At 53.1% G+C, this 18236-nt stretch overlaps 1 protein-coding gene across 4 annotated transcripts in view; it reads left to right on the top strand.

The window, feature by feature from the left end:
* The first annotated feature begins 494 nt into the window (after nucleotides 1-494).
* The window catches only part of THOP1 (thimet oligopeptidase 1), a 28475-nt gene continuing 10733 nt past the window's right edge, over nucleotides 495-18236 (top strand). Inside the window, exons 1-6 of one of the 4 annotated variants that reach the window (XM_032954016.2) lie at nucleotides 495-2000; nucleotides 8962-9173; nucleotides 9941-10242; nucleotides 13713-13815; nucleotides 16074-16237; nucleotides 17105-17240. In XM_032954016.2, the coding sequence (XP_032809907.2) occupies nucleotides 1858-2000; nucleotides 8962-9173; nucleotides 9941-10242; nucleotides 13713-13815; nucleotides 16074-16237; nucleotides 17105-17240 (1060 nt within the window). In that variant the 5' untranslated portion in view covers nucleotides 495-1857. The other 3 variants (XM_032954034.2, XM_032954007.2, XM_032954025.2) reach the window with 3 other exon arrangements.

The raw sequence follows: 18236 nt of genomic DNA, 5'->3' as shown, positions 1-18236 counted from the left end.
TGCACCTAGCCTGGTACAGCTGGTGGTGCATCTACCGGTCATCTCAGTCAGCCAACCCATGACACCTGGGTCTGTCCCGAGACCTGCACCTAGCCTGGTACAGCTGGTGGTGCATCTACCGGTCATCTCAGTCAGCCAACCCATGGCACCTGGGTCTGTCCCGAGACCTGCACCCAGCCTGGTACAGCTGGTGGTGCATCTACCAGCCAGCCAACCCATGGCAACTGCTGGCTCTGTCTCGAGCCCTGCCAGCAGCGAGCCTTCGACACTTCACGTGGTAGCCTCAAAGTGCACGTGGCCTGGCACAGGCGCGGTGGCGACGTCACCGAATGGTGTTTGGGGGGCGGGCGACGCGTGCGATGACGTCACAGCGCTCCGTTTTTGTTCCCCAACGTCACCCGATGGGATCGCTCTCCCTCTACGTCACGTGGCCCCCACCCACCATCCCCACCCACCATCCTCACCCACTCACCCCACCCACCACCACCCACCCAGCCAGCCCCACTCCCTCGCAAGCAGATGGAGGAGGCCAAAGGCACGCGGTGGGGAGTGGTGGCGCAGCGGTTAGCGCGCCCCATGGTTCGATTCCCGCTCACGGCCACCGCGACAAGGAGGCGGTGACGGATTTTCCGGTACCCGGTTCCCGGGCACTCCGCCTTTAGGTCGACTCGGCCTCAAAAGAGTAAACCTGCAGGTGTAGCGGCGTGCGGTAAACGTCGCCACTGGGGGAGACAAAGGCGGCCGGGAGGTGGGTTGCTGGCCAACCCACCCCACGTGTGCGACAGTTGCCGGCCTTCGTAGGTGCTGCTGCTGCTCGCTCGCAGCCACTTGCCCCTACAGTCTGTGAAGGCTACACGGGGGACCTTTGTCAACTAAACCCCCACCCGCCCCGCTGGGCAAGGATCGATTCCTTTAACGACCCCACGTGATTCACCGCGTGGAGTCGTTCGGCGATAAAAACAAAGCCGGAATCGATTCGTTTTCGATCCGTGGACAAATATTTGTTGAATGTGTGGTGAGGTTTATACATCTAAATGCTTGGAGGTAACGATTTAGCAACACAGTCTTAACTATTTATTTTAGCAGGTACAAAGTTCCCACTGAGGCGACGTCGCTCTTTTTCTTTCTTACGGGGAAGCGACCTGTCCGTCACGAATTATGATAACGACAACCAAGTGGACTTAAAGCCATGGACATTGTATGGCAGGGGCCAAATTAACTCTTTGTTTTTGTTTATTATTACACGCTTTTTTATTAACTCACTGTCTGTTTAGATTGAAAGCTTTCGTGACTGCAGGGATTCATATTATTGGTCCTCTCGGGAAAGTCACCACGTAGAAGGGAAACAATAAAATAATAAAAATATGACGATTTGCTTGTGTTGCAGTCGAAACGTCGGGCGAATTTTATTCATTTATATTTTTATTATTTTGTTGTTTCCTTACTACGTGGTGACTTTAGAACCAAGAAATATGAATCACTGTCTTGTATCCTCAAATCTTGTAACTCAATTTTACCCCACCTCCCAATGTATCGAATGCTAACTTGGCATACTTATGTCATAGTGATGACAATTACTCTATTCTAGCAAAAAACAAATATTTGTAAACATTCTTTTATATGTTCTTGGTTCTGTCGGTAAAGTTACCACGTAGAAGGGAAACAATAACATAATAAAAATATAAAACAATAAAATTCTCACGACGTTTCGACTGCAACACAAGCAATCATCATCAGGTGAGAATTGTATTGTTTTATATATTTTTTTTATTATTTTATTGTTTCCCTTCTACGTGGTGACTTTACCGAAAGAACCAAGAATATAAATCCCTGCAGTCACGAAAGCTTTAAATCAAAATGTATTTTATGTTATGTTTCGGCTTTGGTTTAATTGTCCACTGCTCAAGTCACGTTGGCTGTAAATCATCACGGTCCCCTTACGTCGTGGCAAGCTTCGGGCACACTTCCTGGAGTAGGGGAGTTCTGACATTACTAGTACGGTACGTTTCATTAAAGCGTGTTTTTTTTTTAAATACTGTACTGTATTACTTATTTTTAGACGGCGTGATGTTGATTCTAAACGTTGTGGGGTGTGGGGGAAACACGCGACCAACACGGTGAGAAAGAGAGAGAGCGAGACGCCGCAAATTCCATTATTACAGACCGACTCAGACCTTATTGATCACACCCCGTGCCCCTTATGAATCTCAACGTTCACCCTACAAAGTCCCATCACAAGGGAGAAACACAAAATAGATACAAAAACAAATTTGGGCCCTGAAATTTCCCTGTCCAAGGATACGGGGCTAAACCATATGGGTTGACAGCTGCGCCAACTTCTAAATATACAGCAGCAGCAGGCATCGTAAGGGTCGGGAAAAAAAATCGACCTCCTGTACACCAGGCGAGGTAGTCAACATCTCCTAGCTACAGTGGTGATGATGATGATGATGAGAGAGAGAGACAGACGCAAACTTCTAAATACACAGCAGCAGGCATCGTCAGGGTCGAGATCGAACCCACGACCTCCTGTACACCAGGCGAGGTAGTCAACATTTCCTAGCCACAGTGGTGATGATGATGAGAGAGACAGACGCAAACTTCTAAATACACAGCAGCAGCAGCAGGCATCGTCAGGGTCGAGATCGAACCCACGACCTCCTGTACACCAGGCGAGGTAGTCAACATCTCCTAGCTACAGTGGTGATGATGATGAGAGAGACAGACGCAAACTTCTAAATACACAGCAGCAGCAGCAGGCATCGTCAGGGTCGAGATCGAACCCACGACCTCCTGTACACCAGGCGAGGTAGTCAACATCTCCTAGCTACAGTGGTGATGATGATGATGATAGAGACAGACGCAAACTTCTAAATACACAGCAGCAGCAGCAGGCATCGTCAGGGTCGGGATCAAACCCACGACACCTCCTGTACACCAGGCGAGGTAGTCAACATCTCCTAGCCACAGTGGTGATGATGAGAGAGAGAGACGCAAACTTCTAAATACACAGCAGCAGCAGCAGGCACCGTCAGGGTCGAGATCGAACCCACGACACCACCTGTACACCAGGCGAGGTAGTCAACATCTCCTAGCTACAGTGGTGATGATGATGAGAGAGACAGACGCAAACTTCTAAATACACAGCAGCAGCAGCAGGCATCGTCAGGGTCGAGATCGAACCCACGACCTCCTGTACACCAGGCGAGGTAGTCAACATCTCCTAGCTACAGTGGTGATGATGATGATGATAGAGACAGACGCAAACTTCTAAATACACAGCAGCAGCAGCAGGCATCGTCAGGGTCGGGATCAAACCCACGACACCTCCTGTACACCAGGCGAGGTAGTCAACATCTCCTAGCCACAGTGGTGATGATGAGAGAGAGAGACGCAAACTTCTAAATACACAGCAGCAGCAGCAGGCACCGTCAGGGTCGAGATCGAACCCACGACACCACCTGTACACCAGGCGAGGTAGTCAACATTTCCTAGCCACAGTGGTGATGATGATGAGAGAGAGAGACGCAAACTTCTAAATACACAGCAGCAGGCATCGTCAGGGTCGAGATCGAACCCACGACCTCCTGTACACCAGGCGAGGTAGTCAACATCTCCTAGCTACAGTGGTGATGATGATGAGAGAGACAGACGCAAACTTCTAAATACACAGCAGCAGCAGGCATCGTCAGGGTCGAGATCGAACCCACGACCTCCTGTACACCATGCGAGGTAGTCAACATCACCTAGCTACAGTGGTGATGATGATGATAGAGACAGACGCAAACTTCTAAATACACAGCAGCAGCAGCAGGCATCGTCAGGGTCGGGATCAAACCCACGACACCTCCTGTACACCAGGCGAGGTAGCCACAGTGGTGATGATGAGAGAGAGAGACGCAAACTTCTAAATACACAGCAGCAGCAGGCACCGTCAGGGTCGAGATCGAACCCACGACACCTCCTGTACACCAGGCGAGGTAGTCAACATCTCCTAGCTACAGTGGTGATGATGATGATGAGAGAGAGACAGACGCAAACTTCTAAATACACAGCAGCAGCAGTAGGCATCGTCAGGGTCGGGATCGAACCCGCGTTCTACTTAATAGACTTTTTAATAAATGTTTTCTCCTACAACATCAGAGTGCAGCGGCACTACAGTGACAATAGTTTAAAGCGATTTGAAGGTGTTTTATATATTTTTTGGGGGGGTGGGGGGCAGAGCTTTGTGACGTCATATTTGAGGGGTCTGACTTTTTGTGACGCCGTGTGACGAGGGGGGGGGGTGTCAAAAATCGTCAAAAATCGCGTGACGTCATTTATGGACGGCCCCCTACCATCTCGCCACTACAGCACGTGACTACGGTCAACCAGGTGAGGATGGAGGATAGAGAAGGTGCCGCGTGTTGTGATGTTCATGTGTTTTCAACGCAATGTGCGGCACGCACGCGCCGATCGGAATACATTTATCCCGGAAAAAATCCGATAAGCTACGGAGCTATTTCCCCCCCCCCCCCACAGATGTCCAGGGGCGGCTGGACATCTGTGGGTGGAAAGAAAATCACTGAAAAAATATATATAAACACGTGTTGCGCCCGAAACGTCGTGATCGAATTTGTTTTCTACCTACGTGACTTTACCGAAAGAACCAGAGTACGTAAGAAAATATAAAGCCTCTTCCGCAAATTAAAATTGCGCAAGTTCACGAATTCCCAAGCTCAACAGCAAGAGGCAGTCCCAGACACACAAACAACGCTACACAGCGAGACAGCCCATCGATGAGAATCGGCAGCGTGACAAATAGTCGACAGGCTCGGATCGACGGCGAGAGGAATCGATCCGCCACATGTCGCTTCGCGCTGGGCTCCTGCCGCTCCGTCTCCTCCATCCCCGCTCCGTCTCGCTCCGTCTCCTCCTCCTCCATCCCCGCTCCGTCTCCTCCGTCCGCTCCGTCTCCTCCTCCATCCCCGCTCCGTCTCGCTCCGTCTCCTCCGTCCGCTCCGTCTCCTCAGCGCCGCCGTCTCCTCTCGCTCCCTCGACCCATTCGCGTTGCGGCGGCGTCAGCCTGGGCAGGCAAGGAGGTCACCCCCACCCCCCACACTCCCCACCCCTCCACCCCCCACACCCCCCACCCCTCCACCCCCAACACCCCCCACCCCTCCACCCCCCACACCCCCCACCCCTCCACCCCCGACACCCCAACACCCCCACACCCCCTACCCCCACACCACCCACACCCCCACCCACCCCCCACCCCTCCACCGCCCCCCACCCCCCACACCCCCACGTCCCACCCCTCCCCCCACACCCCCCACACCCCCCACCCACCGCCCCACCCCTCCACCCCCCACACCCCCCTCCCCCCACACCCCCCTCCCACCCTCCCCCCACACCCCCCTCCCACCCCCCCCCACCAGTACCCCCCTCACGCATTGCCCAGGGGCAGTTTGGTCCCAAGACTTAGATCCCCCCTCCCCCTCCCCCCCGCGTAGCCTCTAACAGACCGTAGGGGCGAGTGGCTGGTAGCGAACAGCAGCCGTGAAGGGCAACCACACCACGCCCGGCCGCCTTTGTCTCCCTCCCAACCCCCCCCCCCAATGGCGATGTTTAAACCACACCACCGCGCCGGGTTGAACTCATCCTGAGGGCCGAGTCGGCCTAGGGAGAGGAAGGGACTCAGAGGACCGGTTCTGATAAGCGTCACCGGGTGGATGGTGTTGCGTAGCGCTAACCGCTGCACCACCGCTCCTCGCCATTAGGGCCCATCCATTGAGTGTGTACTCAAAAATCTGTCAAAACTTGACCCCTCCCCCACCCCCTGCGTGCACGCACGCCGACTTTTTACAGCACCCCCATCCTCCCCGAATCCTATAGAACGGCCCATATTTAATCCTCGCAGAAGCGATCAAGGATGAATAATTATTAACGTGTTTAAGCAAACAGACAGTCCATCGCCGGACTAACTCATTCGAAGGCCAATGTAGACAACTTATTATCGAGGCTTCACCACTCCCTCCCTCCCGTTCCCTATGCGTAGCACATTGTCAGTAGACCCCCCCCCCCAAATGTGTTAACCCAAAACTCAATGGATGGCCCCCTACCACCACCACCACCACTATCATGACGCTGGGATCTGTAGCGTACAGGGTGGTTCAGATGTCTTGTGACCACCCCCTCCCTCCCTCCCTCGATTTCATTCTCAAAAAAGTTAACGCTTTTTGTTGTTGTTGTTAAATTAAGGTTTATTTACAACGTAAATACATACGCAAAGGAGGGGAATAGAACAATGTTAGGTGTCAATTGAGATTTCTTTGGCTGCTGTTATAAATGTCCACGTGATAAGCGACTCTGTTGAGTTTGTGGTGATAAGGGGCCGTCCATAAATGACGTCACGCGATTTCGGACGATTTTTAACCCCCCCCCCTCACGAAAAGTCAGCCCCCCCCTCAAATATGACGTCACAAAGCTCTGCCCCCCCCCCAAAAAATAAAACATGCTTCAAATCCCTTTAAACTATTGTCATTGTAGTGTGTATTTAATGTGGCGCTGCACTCTGATGTTGTAGGAGAAAACATTTATTTAAAAGTCTATTTAATTAAGTGGAACGTGTTGTCTATAGTTATTTAAAGTTGCGCATTGTGATGTGACGTCACACTCCTCAAACCCCGCCCCCCTCCCTCGTCACACATCGTCACAAGTTTCTGACCCCGCCCCTAGGTGCGTGACGTCATTTATGGACGGCCCCTAAGCCACTCTGTTGAGATATCATTTGTGGATGGCCCAGGTCGCTTCTGCAAAAAAAAAATAAGTTCATACCATCGGTGGGCTTTTGCCTGGTAGGATGGAGATGGTTTAGTTTAATTTGTACAGTAACACCTTGCATTGCGAGGAGCATAATTCGTTCCAGAGACGCGTTTGTAATCCAAAGCACTCGTATATCAAAGCACTCGTATATCAAAGCACTCGTATATCAAAGCACTCGTATATCAGTTGTGATCACGTGATGCTCGGCAGTACAATGCGTCTGTACGTACTACTACTCGTATTGCAAGACCCTCGCTCGGTGTATCAAATTAATATTTATTAAAGCATTTTTCTCGTCTTGCAAATCACTCGCAGATCAAGTTACTCGCAATCCAAGGTTTTCCTGTGGTTTGTTCGGGTGATTTGTTGACCTTCCTTGTAAAATTGCACTAACTATCGTGTTTGTCCACAATAGAGTTTTTTTTTATTAGATCACGTAAATATATAAATGTGTCGTTAAACCCGCCACCACCCAACACGGCCAATTTAGTAAGGGGTTTGTCACGTAAACACAACGTGGCCAGTTGGTTACGAGTACAGCACCACACCGGTTGTGTTGGAGAGTAAAGTCACAGCATTTCTAAGCGTGGTCACCACATCTACGCCTCTATGTAAGGAACGAAACAGGAGACTTCCCCACAAATCTGGCTGTCGCCTGCTGAAGCCGGTTGTAATTACTGGCGAAACGTCGTGCTCGGTTTGTAAATGTTTGTGGCTTGGCTCTCCAACACACCGGTGTGCTGTGCTAGTATACTACACTATACACTACACTACTATACACTACTACACTACACTACTATACACAATACACTACACTACTACACTATACACTACACTACTATACACTACTACACTAGACTACTATACACAATACAATACACTACACTACTACACACTACACTACTATACACAATACACTACTATACACAATACACTACACTACTACACTATACACTACACTACTATACACAATACACTACGCTACTACACTACTATACAAAATACACTACACTACTACAGACTACACTATACACTACTATACACAATACACTACTATACACTACACTATACACTACACTACTATACACAATACACTACACTACTACACTATACACTACACTACTATACACAATACACTACTATACACTACACTATACACTACACTCCACCTGTGTGCTGTACTAGTGACGAATTGGCCACGTTCTGTTTACATGACAACCCTTACTAGTTGGCTGTGTCGGGTGGTGGCGGGTTTAACGACACATTTATATAATTTACGCGATCCAACCCAAAACAACCTGTATTATGGATCATATTGGTCGCGAAAGCCAACGTGTTAAACTACCGTGTTTGCGTCGCGTTTGTTGTTGTAACGTTCTGACTCCGCGCCGCTACAGGACATCTGTGAACAAAAAGAGCTTCATAGCTCATCGGATTCCTGCTCCAGCATAAATAAATATTCTGATTCTGTTTAACACGTAGCAGCAGGCTTTCGCGACCAACATTATTCACAATAAAGGATTTTGGGTCAGATCCCGTGAAGTGTAAATGTGTCGTAACGCTCCACTATCCAACACAGCCAGTAACCTAACCCTATGTGTATGTTGAACTTATTTCGCACCATACGTGGCCAACCCTCATCCAACCCTCACCTAAACCTAACCTAACTTTACCTATGTCCTGACCCTCTCCTAACTAACCTTAACTCACTTGACTTTTTTTGTTTTACCAGCGACCTGGCCACAAATGTTAGCGCAACGAAGTGGCTTATCATGTGGACATGACAGCAGTGGCCGAATACTTTCTGAGCGCGCGACGTTGATTCTAAACGTGGAGGGGAAACACCCGGAGAATCCCGGAGGAAAAGAGACACCCGCAGACTCCAGATACACATCTGAGTCGGGGTCGAACCCACAACCTCCTGCGGACCGGGCGAGGGAGGTAACATCTCGCCACCGCGGCGTCTCGCAGAGGTACATAGAGACCCGTAGGATTAATAGAGACCCGCAGAGACACATGGAGAACAGGGAGACTCCAAAAACACGGGCATCGTCAGGGTCGGGGTCGAACCCACAACCTCCTGCGGACCGGGCGAGGGAGGTAACATCTCGTCACCGCCGCGTGCCCCCTCCCCCGCCCCGGTTGGCCCCCCGGCAGAGCGATGGGTCCGTCGCACGTGAAGGACGCGGGCGGCGTCCCGGAGATTCTCCTGCGTTGGAACGTGGCGGCCGACGAGGTGGACGCCCTCACCGAGGAGGTGATCGCTGCCGCCAAGGCGGTGCACGACGCCGTGGCGGCCGTGCCGCTCGCCGACGTCACCGTCGCCAGCGTCCTCAAGCCCCTCGCTGACTCGGCCAACGCCTACGCCGGTGAGAGCAGGCGGCGGCGGTGAGAGTGGCGAGAGCGGTGGCGGTGAGAGTGGCGAGAGCGGTGACGGTGAGAGCGGTGACGGTGAGGGCGGTGGTGGTGGCGGTGAGAGTGGTGGTGGTGAGTGTGGTGGTGGTGATGATGAGAGTGGTGGTGGTGAGAGTGGTGGTGGTGGTGGTGAGTGGTGGTGGTGGTGAGTGTGGTGGTGGTGGTGGTGAGAGTGGTGGTGGTGAGAGTGGTGGTGGTGAGTGGTGGTGGTGGTGAGTGTGGTGGTGGTGGTGAGAGTGGTGGTGGTGAGAGTGGTGGTGGTGGTGGTGAGTGTGGTGGTGGTGAGTGTGGTGGTGGCGGCAGTGAGAGTGGTGGTGGTGGTGAGAGTGGTGGTGGTGAGAGTGGTGGTGAGAGTGGTGGTGAGAGTGGTGGTGGTGGTGGTGAGTGTGGTGGTGGTGAGAGTGGTGGTGGTGGTGAGAGTGGTGGTGGTGAGTGTGGTGTTGGTGAGAGTGGTGGCGGTGGTGGTGGTGAGTGTGGTGGCAGTGGTGGTGGTGAGTGTGGCGGTGGTGGCAGTGGCGGTGTTGGTGAGAGTGGCGGCTGCGGTGGCAGCGGCCGTCACGGTGAGAGTGGTGGCTGCGGTGGCGGTGAGATTGAGAACGTTCATCGCTGCGGAAGTATTAATAATAACCCTCTCTGCTCTCACCCCCCCTCCCCCTCTCCGCTTTTCACTCCCCTCTCTCTCAATCCCCCCCGCCCCCCGCTCTCTCTCTGCGCGCCGCAGTCGGGCGCAACCAGCTGGACTTCCTGCAGCACGTGTCGCCGTCGCGTGCCGTGCGCGAGGCCAGCACCCGCGCCGACAAGCGCCTCTCGCTCTTCGACGTGGAGGCGGCGATGCGCGAGGACGTGCACCGGCGCCTCGCCGCGCTGCAGGAGCGCCTCGTCGCCCGTCTCGCCGCCGGCGACGCCGACGACGCCGGTGACGACGGCGTCGGCGTCGTCACCCCCGAGGGGCGGCGGCTGCTGGACCGCCTCGTCAAGACGGGACTCCGCAACGGCCTGCACCTGCCGGCCGACAAGCAGGCCGTGAGCCCACGCTGGGAGAGGGGTGGTGGTGGTGGTGGTGGTTGGTGGTGGCGATGAAACGAAGGTGGTGGTGGTTGTGGTGGTGGTTGTGGTGACAGTGGTGGTTGTGGTGATTAGATGGCAACGGTGGTGATGGTGTTGCCGGTAGTGGTGATGATGGTGGTTGGTGGTGGTGGTGGTGGTGGTAATGAGCTGAAGGTGGTGATGGTGATTATGGAAAGTTTTGCGGTGGTCGTGGTGGTGATGGTGGTGACGGAGGCGATGGTTTTTATGGTGGTGCCGGTGGTGATAGCGATGAGAAAGAGGTTTGCGGTGATGACGGTGGTGGCATTGGTGGTCTTGATGGTAGCGGTGGTGGTAGCGTTTGTGGTGGCAGATGGGGTGGGGGTCTCAATGGTAGCAGCAGCAGCAGCAGTGGAGGTAGTGGTGGCAGTTGTGGTGGTGACCTCGTGTGGAGGGGCAGGGGAGGGGCGGGATGGTACGCGCCCCGCAATCTTCCCGCGTCGCTCAACGGCGCCAATTGCCCGCACGCACAATGACGGCGCGCTAATCGAAGGTCGCACGTAACGCTTCCAAGGCCGCGGCCGTCGGGAACCTCCGACAGCCCCGTCGTCTACGGCGGGGGTGAGCGGCGAGATGTTGACTACCTCGCCTGGTACGCAGGAGGTCGCGGGTTCTGATTCTGACCCTGACGACGCCTGCTGCTGCTGTATATTCGGAGTTTGCGGTGTCTCGCTCGCTCTCTCTCCCCGTGGTCGCGTGGATTTTTCTCCGGGTCCTCCGGTTTTTTCCCCTCCTCATTTGGAATCGGCATCCACGCGTTTAGAGTACTTGCCTGCTATAAATGTCCACGTGATGATGAGCCACTTCGTTGAGCTATAATTTGTGATTCTCAGGTTGCTTTTGAAAAAGAGCTACGTAGCTCAGTGGGTATCTTACCTGGTAAAATATATATACTGGTAAAATATAGATATATTCTTACGAACGACTTGGGTTCCAGAGGTCTGTTCGTAAGGCTTCTTAAGTTCAACTTTACTCCTGTCGATTCCAAACATGTTGTACGGCATGTTCACTTAACACGGGGGATGGCTTTAAACGTTGTATAATCTCATGCAGATGTAGATGCCACTGGTTCTTCATGTTCTGCAGATGTAGATGCCACTGGTTCTTCACGTTCTGCAGATGTAGATGCCACTGGTTCTTCACGTTATACATATGTAGATGCCAATGGTTCTTCACGTTCTGCAGATGTAGATGCCACTGGTTCTTCACGTTCTGCAGATGTAGATGCCACTGGTTCATCACGTTCTGCAGATGTAGATACCACAGGTTCTTCACGTTCTGCAGATGTAGATGCCACTGGTTCTTCATGTTCTGTAGATGTAGATGCCACTGGTTCTTCATGTTCTGTAGATTAAGATGCCACTGGTTCTTCACGTTCTGCAGATGTAGATGTCACTGGTTATTCACGTTTTGCAGATGTAGATGCCACTGGTTCTTCACATTCTGCAGATGTAGATGCCACTGGTTTTTCACGTTCTGTAGATGCCACTGGTTCTTCACGTTCTGCAGATGTAGATGCCACTGGTTCTTCACGTTCTGCAGATGTAGATACCACTGGTTCTTCACGTTCTGTAGATGTAGAAGCCACTGGTTCTTCACGTTCTGTAGCTGTAGATGCCACTGGTTCTTTATGTTCTGCAGATGTAGATACCACTGGTTCTTCACGTTCTGCAGATGTAGATGCCACTGGTTCTTCACGTTATACAGATGTAGATGCCAATGGTTCTTCATGTTCTGCAGATGTAGATGCCACTGGTTCTTCACGTTCTGCAGATGTAGATGCCACTGGTTCTTCACGTTCTGCAGATGTAGATACCACAGGTTCTTCACGTTCTGCAGATGTAGATGCCACTGGTTCTTCATGTTCTGCAGATGTAGATGCCACTGGTTCTTCACGTTCTGCAGATGTAGATGCCACTGGTTCTTCACGTTCTGCAGATGTAGATACCACAGGTTCTTCACGTTCTGCAGATGTAGATGCCACTGGTTCTTCATGTTCTGCAGATGTAGATGCCACTGGTTCTTCACGTTTTGCAGATGTAGATGCCACTGGTTCTTCACATTCTGCAGATGTAGATGCCACTGGTTCTTCACGTTCTGCAGTTGTAGATGCCACTGGTTCTTCACGTTCTGCAGTTGTAGATGCCACTGGTTCTTCACGTTCTGCAGATGTAGATGCCACAGGTTCTTCACATTCTGCAGATGTAGATGCCACTGGTTCTTCACGTTCTGCAGATGTAGATGCCACTGGTTCTTTAGGTTCTGCAGATGTAGCTGCCACTGGTTCTTCACGTTCTTTAGATGTAGATGCCACTGGTTCTTCACGTTCTGCAGATGGAGATGCCACTGCTTCTTCACGTTCTGCAGATGAAGATGCCACTGGTTATGCACGTTCTGCAGATGTAGATGCAACTGGTTATTCACGTTCTGCAGATGTAGATGCCACTGGTTCCTCACGTTCTGCAGATGTAGATACCACAGGTTCTTCACGTTCTGCAGATGTAGATGCCACTGGTTCTTCATGTTCTGCAGATGTAGATGCCACTGGTTCTTCACGTTTTGCAGATGTAGATGCCACTGGTTCTTCACATTCTGCAGATGTAGATGCCACTGGTTCTTCACGTTCTGCAGTTGTAGATGCCACTGGTTCTTCACGTTCTGCAGATGTAGATGCCACAGGTTCTTCACATTTTGCAGATGTAGATGCCACTGGTTCTTCACGTTCTGCAGATGTAGATGCCACTGGTTCTTTAGGTTCTGCAGATGTAGCTGCCACTGGTTCTTCACGTTCTTTAGATGTAGATGCCACTGGTTCTTCACGTTCTGCAGATGGAGATGCCACTGCTTCTTCACGTTCTGCAGATGAAGATGCCACTGGTTATGCACGTTCTGCAGATGTAGATGCAACTGGTTATTCACGTTCTGCAGATGTAGATGCCACTGGTTCTTCACGAAGAATCAGTGGTTCACGTTCTGCAGATGTAGATGCCACTGGGTCTTCACGTTCTGTAGATGAAGGTGCCACTGGTTCTTCACGTTCTGCAGATATAGATGCCACTGGTTCTTCACGTTCTGCAGATGTAGATGCCACTGGTTCTTCACGTTCTGCAGATATAGATGCCACTGGTTCTTCACGTTCTGTAGATGTAGATGCCACTGGTTCTTCACCTTCTGTAGATGTAGATGCCACTGGTTCTTCACGTTCTGTAGATGTAGATGCCACTGGTTCTTCCATATATTGCGTGGCGGTTGAACTCACGACTCTGGGCCCGAACGGGCAACTGGACATACGGACCAGCTTTGTTTGTATCTCTGAAAGTTTGTAAGTGGAACGTTCGTAAGTAGAGGAGTCCCCCCCCGTATAGTTTAGTAGTTTTAATCGAGTGTCTCGCCGTGCCATCCGTCAGGAGATCAAGGTGATCAAGGAGAAAATTTCCAGTCTGTGCATCGACTTCCACACCAACCTCACAGAAGACAACTCCTTCCTGGAGTTCACCGCCGAAGAGCTGAGTACGCTTGGGGAAAGTGCGACGGGGGGGTGGAGGGCGAGTAGGTGAGTGGGTAGGTGAGTGGGTAGGTGAGTGGCGGGTGAGTGCGGGGGTGAGTGGGTCGGTGAGTAGTTGAGTGGGCAGGTTAGTGGGTAGGTGAGTGAGCGGGTAGGTGAACGGGTAGGTGAGCGGGTAGGTGAGGCAGTCGGTGAGTAGGTGAGTGGATAGGTGGGTGAGTAGGTAGGTGGGTGATTGAGTGAATGGGAAGGTGAGTGAGTGGGTAGGTGTGTGAGTGACTAGGTGAGTGAGTGGCTAGGTGAGTGAGTGGCTAGGTGTGTGAGTGGCTAGGTGAGTGAGTGGCTAGGTGTGTGAGTAGGTGAGTGAGTGAGTGGCTAGGTGAGTGGCTATGTGAGTGAGTGGCTAGGTGAGTGAGTAGGTGAGTGAGTGGGTGAGTGGGTAGGTGAGTGAGTGGCTAGGTGAGTGAGTGGCTAGGTGAGTGAGTGGATAGGTGAGTGAGTGGCTAGGTGAGTGAGTGGCTAGGTGAGTGAGTAGATGGGTGAGTGAGTGAGTGGCTATGTGAGTGAGTGGCTATGTGAGTGAGTGGCTAGGTGAGTGATTAGGTGAGTGAGTGAGTGGGTAAGTGAGTGAGTGGGTAGGTGAGTGAGTGGCTGGGTGTGTGAGTGGCTAGGTGAGTGAGTGGCTAGGTGAGTGAGTGGCTAGGTGAGTGAGTGGCTAGGTGAGTGAGTTGGTAGGTGTGTGAGTGGCTAGGTGAGTGAGTGGCTAGGTGACTGGCTAGGTGAGTGAGTGGCTAGGTGAGTGAGTGTCTAGGTGAGAGAGTGGCTAGGTGAGTGAGTAGGTGGGTGAGTGAGTGAGTGGCTAGGTGAGTGAGTGGCTAGGTGAGTGAGTAGGTGGGTGAGTGAGTGAGTGGCTAGGTGAGTGAGTGGCTAGGTGAGTGAGTGGCTAAGTGAGTGAATGGCTAGGTGAGTGAGTGGCTAGGTGAGTGAGTGGCTAGGTGAGTGATTAGGTGAGTGAGTGAGTGGGTAAGTGAGTGAGTGGGTAGGTGAGTGAGTGGCTAGGTGTGTGAGTGGCTAGGTGAGTGAGTTGGTGGGTGAGTGAGTGGCTAGGTGTGTGAGTGGCTAGGTGAGTGAGCGGCTAGGTGAGTGAGTGGCTAGGTGAGTGAGTAGGTGAGTGAGTGAGTAGGTGTGTGAGTGGCTAGGTGAGTGAGTGGCTAGGTGAGTGAGTGGCTAGGTGAGTGAGTGGCTAGGTGAGTGAGTGGCTAGGTGAGTGACTGGCTAGGTGAGTGAGTGGCTAGGTGAGTGAGTGGCTAGGTGAGTGAGTTGGTGGGTGAGTGAGTGGCTAGGTGAGTGAGTGGCTAGGTGAGTGAGTTCGTGGGTGAGTGAGTGGCTAGGTGTGTGAGTGGCTAGGTGAGTGAGTGGCTAGGTGAGTGAGTGGCTAGGTGAGTGAGTGGCTAGGAGAGTTAGTGGCTAGGTGAGTTAGTGGCTAGGTGAGTGAGTGGCTAGGCGAGTGAGTGGCTAGGTGTGTGAGTGGCTAGGTGAGTGAGTGTCTAGGTGTGTGAGTGGCTAGGTGAGTGAGTAGGTGGGTGAGGGAGTAAGTGGCTAGGTGTGTGAGTGGCTAGGTGAGTGAGTGGCTAGATGTGTGAGTGGCTAGGTGAGTGAGTGGCTAGGTGAGTGAGTAGGTGGGTGAGGGAGTGAGTGGCTAGGTGTGTGAGTGGCTAGGTGAGTGAGTAGGTGGGTGGGTGAGTGAGTGGCTAGGTGAGGGAGTGGCTAGGTGAGTGAGTAGGTGGGTGAGGGAGTGAGTGGCTAGGTGTGTGAGTGGCTAGGTGAGTGAGTAGGTGGGTGAGGGAGTGAGTGGCTAAGTGAGTGAGTGGCTAGGTGAGTGAGTTGGTGGGTGAGTGGCTAGGTCTGTGAGTGGCTAGGTGAGTGAGTGGCTTAATGTGTGAGTGGCTAGGTGAGTGAGTGGCTAGGTGTGTGAGTGGCTAGGTGAGTGAGTAGGTGGGTGGGTGAGTGAGTGGCTAGGTGAGGGAGTGGCTAGGTGAGTGAGTAGGTGGGTGAGGGAGTGAGTGGCTAGGTGTGTGAGTGGCTAGGTGAGTGAGTTGGTGGGTGAGTGGCTAAGTGAGTGAGTGGCTAGGTGAGTGAGTTGGTGGGTGAGTGGACCGCTGGGACGGAACACGTCAAAGGGCGACGTGGGAGTGGGGGGGCGGGGGGGTGGCAGCGATCCCCCGGGTGGGTGACCGGGCGGTGGGGTCTCTGTCGCCCGCAGAGGGGATGCCCGGGGACTTTGTGTCGTCGCTGGAGAAGGCGGAGGGGAACGACCGCCTGAAGGTTACGCTCAAGTACCCGCACTACTTCCCGCTGATGAAGAAGTGCAGCGTGGAGGAGACGCGCGCCCGCATGGAGCGCGCCTTCACCTCGCGCTGCATCGAGGTGACGGGGTGGGGTGCCTCACTCTGTGTGTGTGCATGTACGGGGGGCGGGTGGCCAGCACCACGCCAAGTGGGTTGTGGGGTAGTGGGGGAGCGGTGGTGGTAGTGTAGTGGGGGGAGCGGTGGTGGTAGTGTAGTGGTGAGTGGTGGTGGTAGTGTAATAGTGAGCGGTGGTGGTAGTGTAGTGGGGGGAGCGGTGGTGGTAGTGTAGTGGGGAGTGGTGGTGGTAGTGTAGTGGGTAGTGGTGGTGGTAGTGTAGTGGCGGAGCGGTGGTGGTAGTGTAGTGGGGAGCGGTGGTGGTAGTGTAGTGGGGGAGTGGTGGTGGTAGTGTAGTGGGGGAGTGGTGGTGGTAGTGTAGTGGGGAGCGGTGGTGGTAGTGCAGTGGGGAGCGGTGGTGGTAGTGTAGTAGGGAGTGGTGGTGGTAGTGCAGTGGGGGGAGTGGTGGTGGTAGTGTAGTAGTGAGCGGTGGTGGTATTGTAACGGGAAGCGATGCTGGTAAAAACATCGCCACTGGGGGAGACAAAGGCGGCCGGGCGAGGTGTTGGCCACCCACCCCCTCCTGTGCCACATTGCCGCCCTTCCTTGGTTGCTCGCTAACAGCGCTTGCCCCAACAGTCTGATAAAGTCTCCACGGGGGATCTTCTGCGTTTGCGAGTGCGTCTTTGTGGGTGTTGGTGTGTGCGCGTGTTTGCGTGGCACGTGGGTCTGCGTCTCAATGGGAGACAAAGGCGGCCGGGCGGGGGTGCTGGTGCCGGCCACCCCCTCCCCCCCCCCCCCACCCCCTCCGTGTGCCGCAGTGCCGGCCATCCTGGGTGCTGCCCGTGACTTGCGCTCGCCCCACCGGGGGGCACCTTTGTCTTTGCCCCAGGCGAACACGCGCATCCTGGAGGAGCTGCTGAGGCTGCGCTGGCGCAAGGCCCAGCTGCTGGCGTTTGCGTCGCACGCCGACTTCGCCGTCGAGCTGAACATGGCCAAGACGGCGGCGGCCGTCAACCGCTTCCTGGGTGCGTCGCGGCGACGACACGACGTCATGATGACGACACGATAACACGACGTCATGACGACGACACGACAGGACCACACGACGTCTTGACGACGACACGATAACACGACGTCATGACGACGACACGATAACACGACGTCATGACGACGACACGATAACACGACGTCATGACGACGACACGACAGGACCACACGACGTCATGACGACGACACGATAACACGACGTCATGACGACGACACGATAACACGACGTCATGACGACGACACAATAACACGACGTCTTGACGACGACACGATAACACGACGTCATGACGACGACACGACAGGACCACACGACGTCTTGACGACGACACAATAACACGACGTCATGACGACGACACGATAACATGATGTCATGACGACGACACGATAACACGACGTCATGACGACGACACGATAACACGACGTCATGACGACAACACGACAGGACCACACGACGTCATGACGACGACACGATAACACGATGTCATGACGACGACACGACAGGACCACACGACGTCATGACGACAACACGATGCATGGCAACACGACACAACTCAACAACACGACCCAATACGACGCAACATGGCGGCATGCAGCACGACACAAAACAACACGACACACAACAACACGACACACAACAACACATGACACACAACAACACATGACACAACAACACGACACACAACAACACAACACACAACAACACGACACAACAACACGACACACAACAACACGACACACAACAACACAACAACACGACACACAACAACACAACAACACGACACACAACACGACACACAACAACACGACACACAACAACACGACACACAACAACACGACACACAACAACACGACACAACAACACAACACACAACAACACGACACACAACAACACAACACACAACAACACAACACACAACAACACGACACACAACAACACGACACAACAACACAACACAACAACACGACACACAACA

This window comes from Petromyzon marinus, chromosome 1, assembly GCF_048934315.1.
Source record: "Petromyzon marinus isolate PM22_M1 ecotype Great Lakes invasive population chromosome 1, UKy_Petmar_22M1.pri1.0, whole genome shotgun sequence".
Taxonomy (NCBI): domain Eukaryota; kingdom Metazoa; phylum Chordata; class Hyperoartia; order Petromyzontiformes; family Petromyzontidae; genus Petromyzon; species Petromyzon marinus.
Note: the sequence above shows the minus strand (reverse complement) of the source record. Positions and strands in the feature narration are given on the sequence as shown.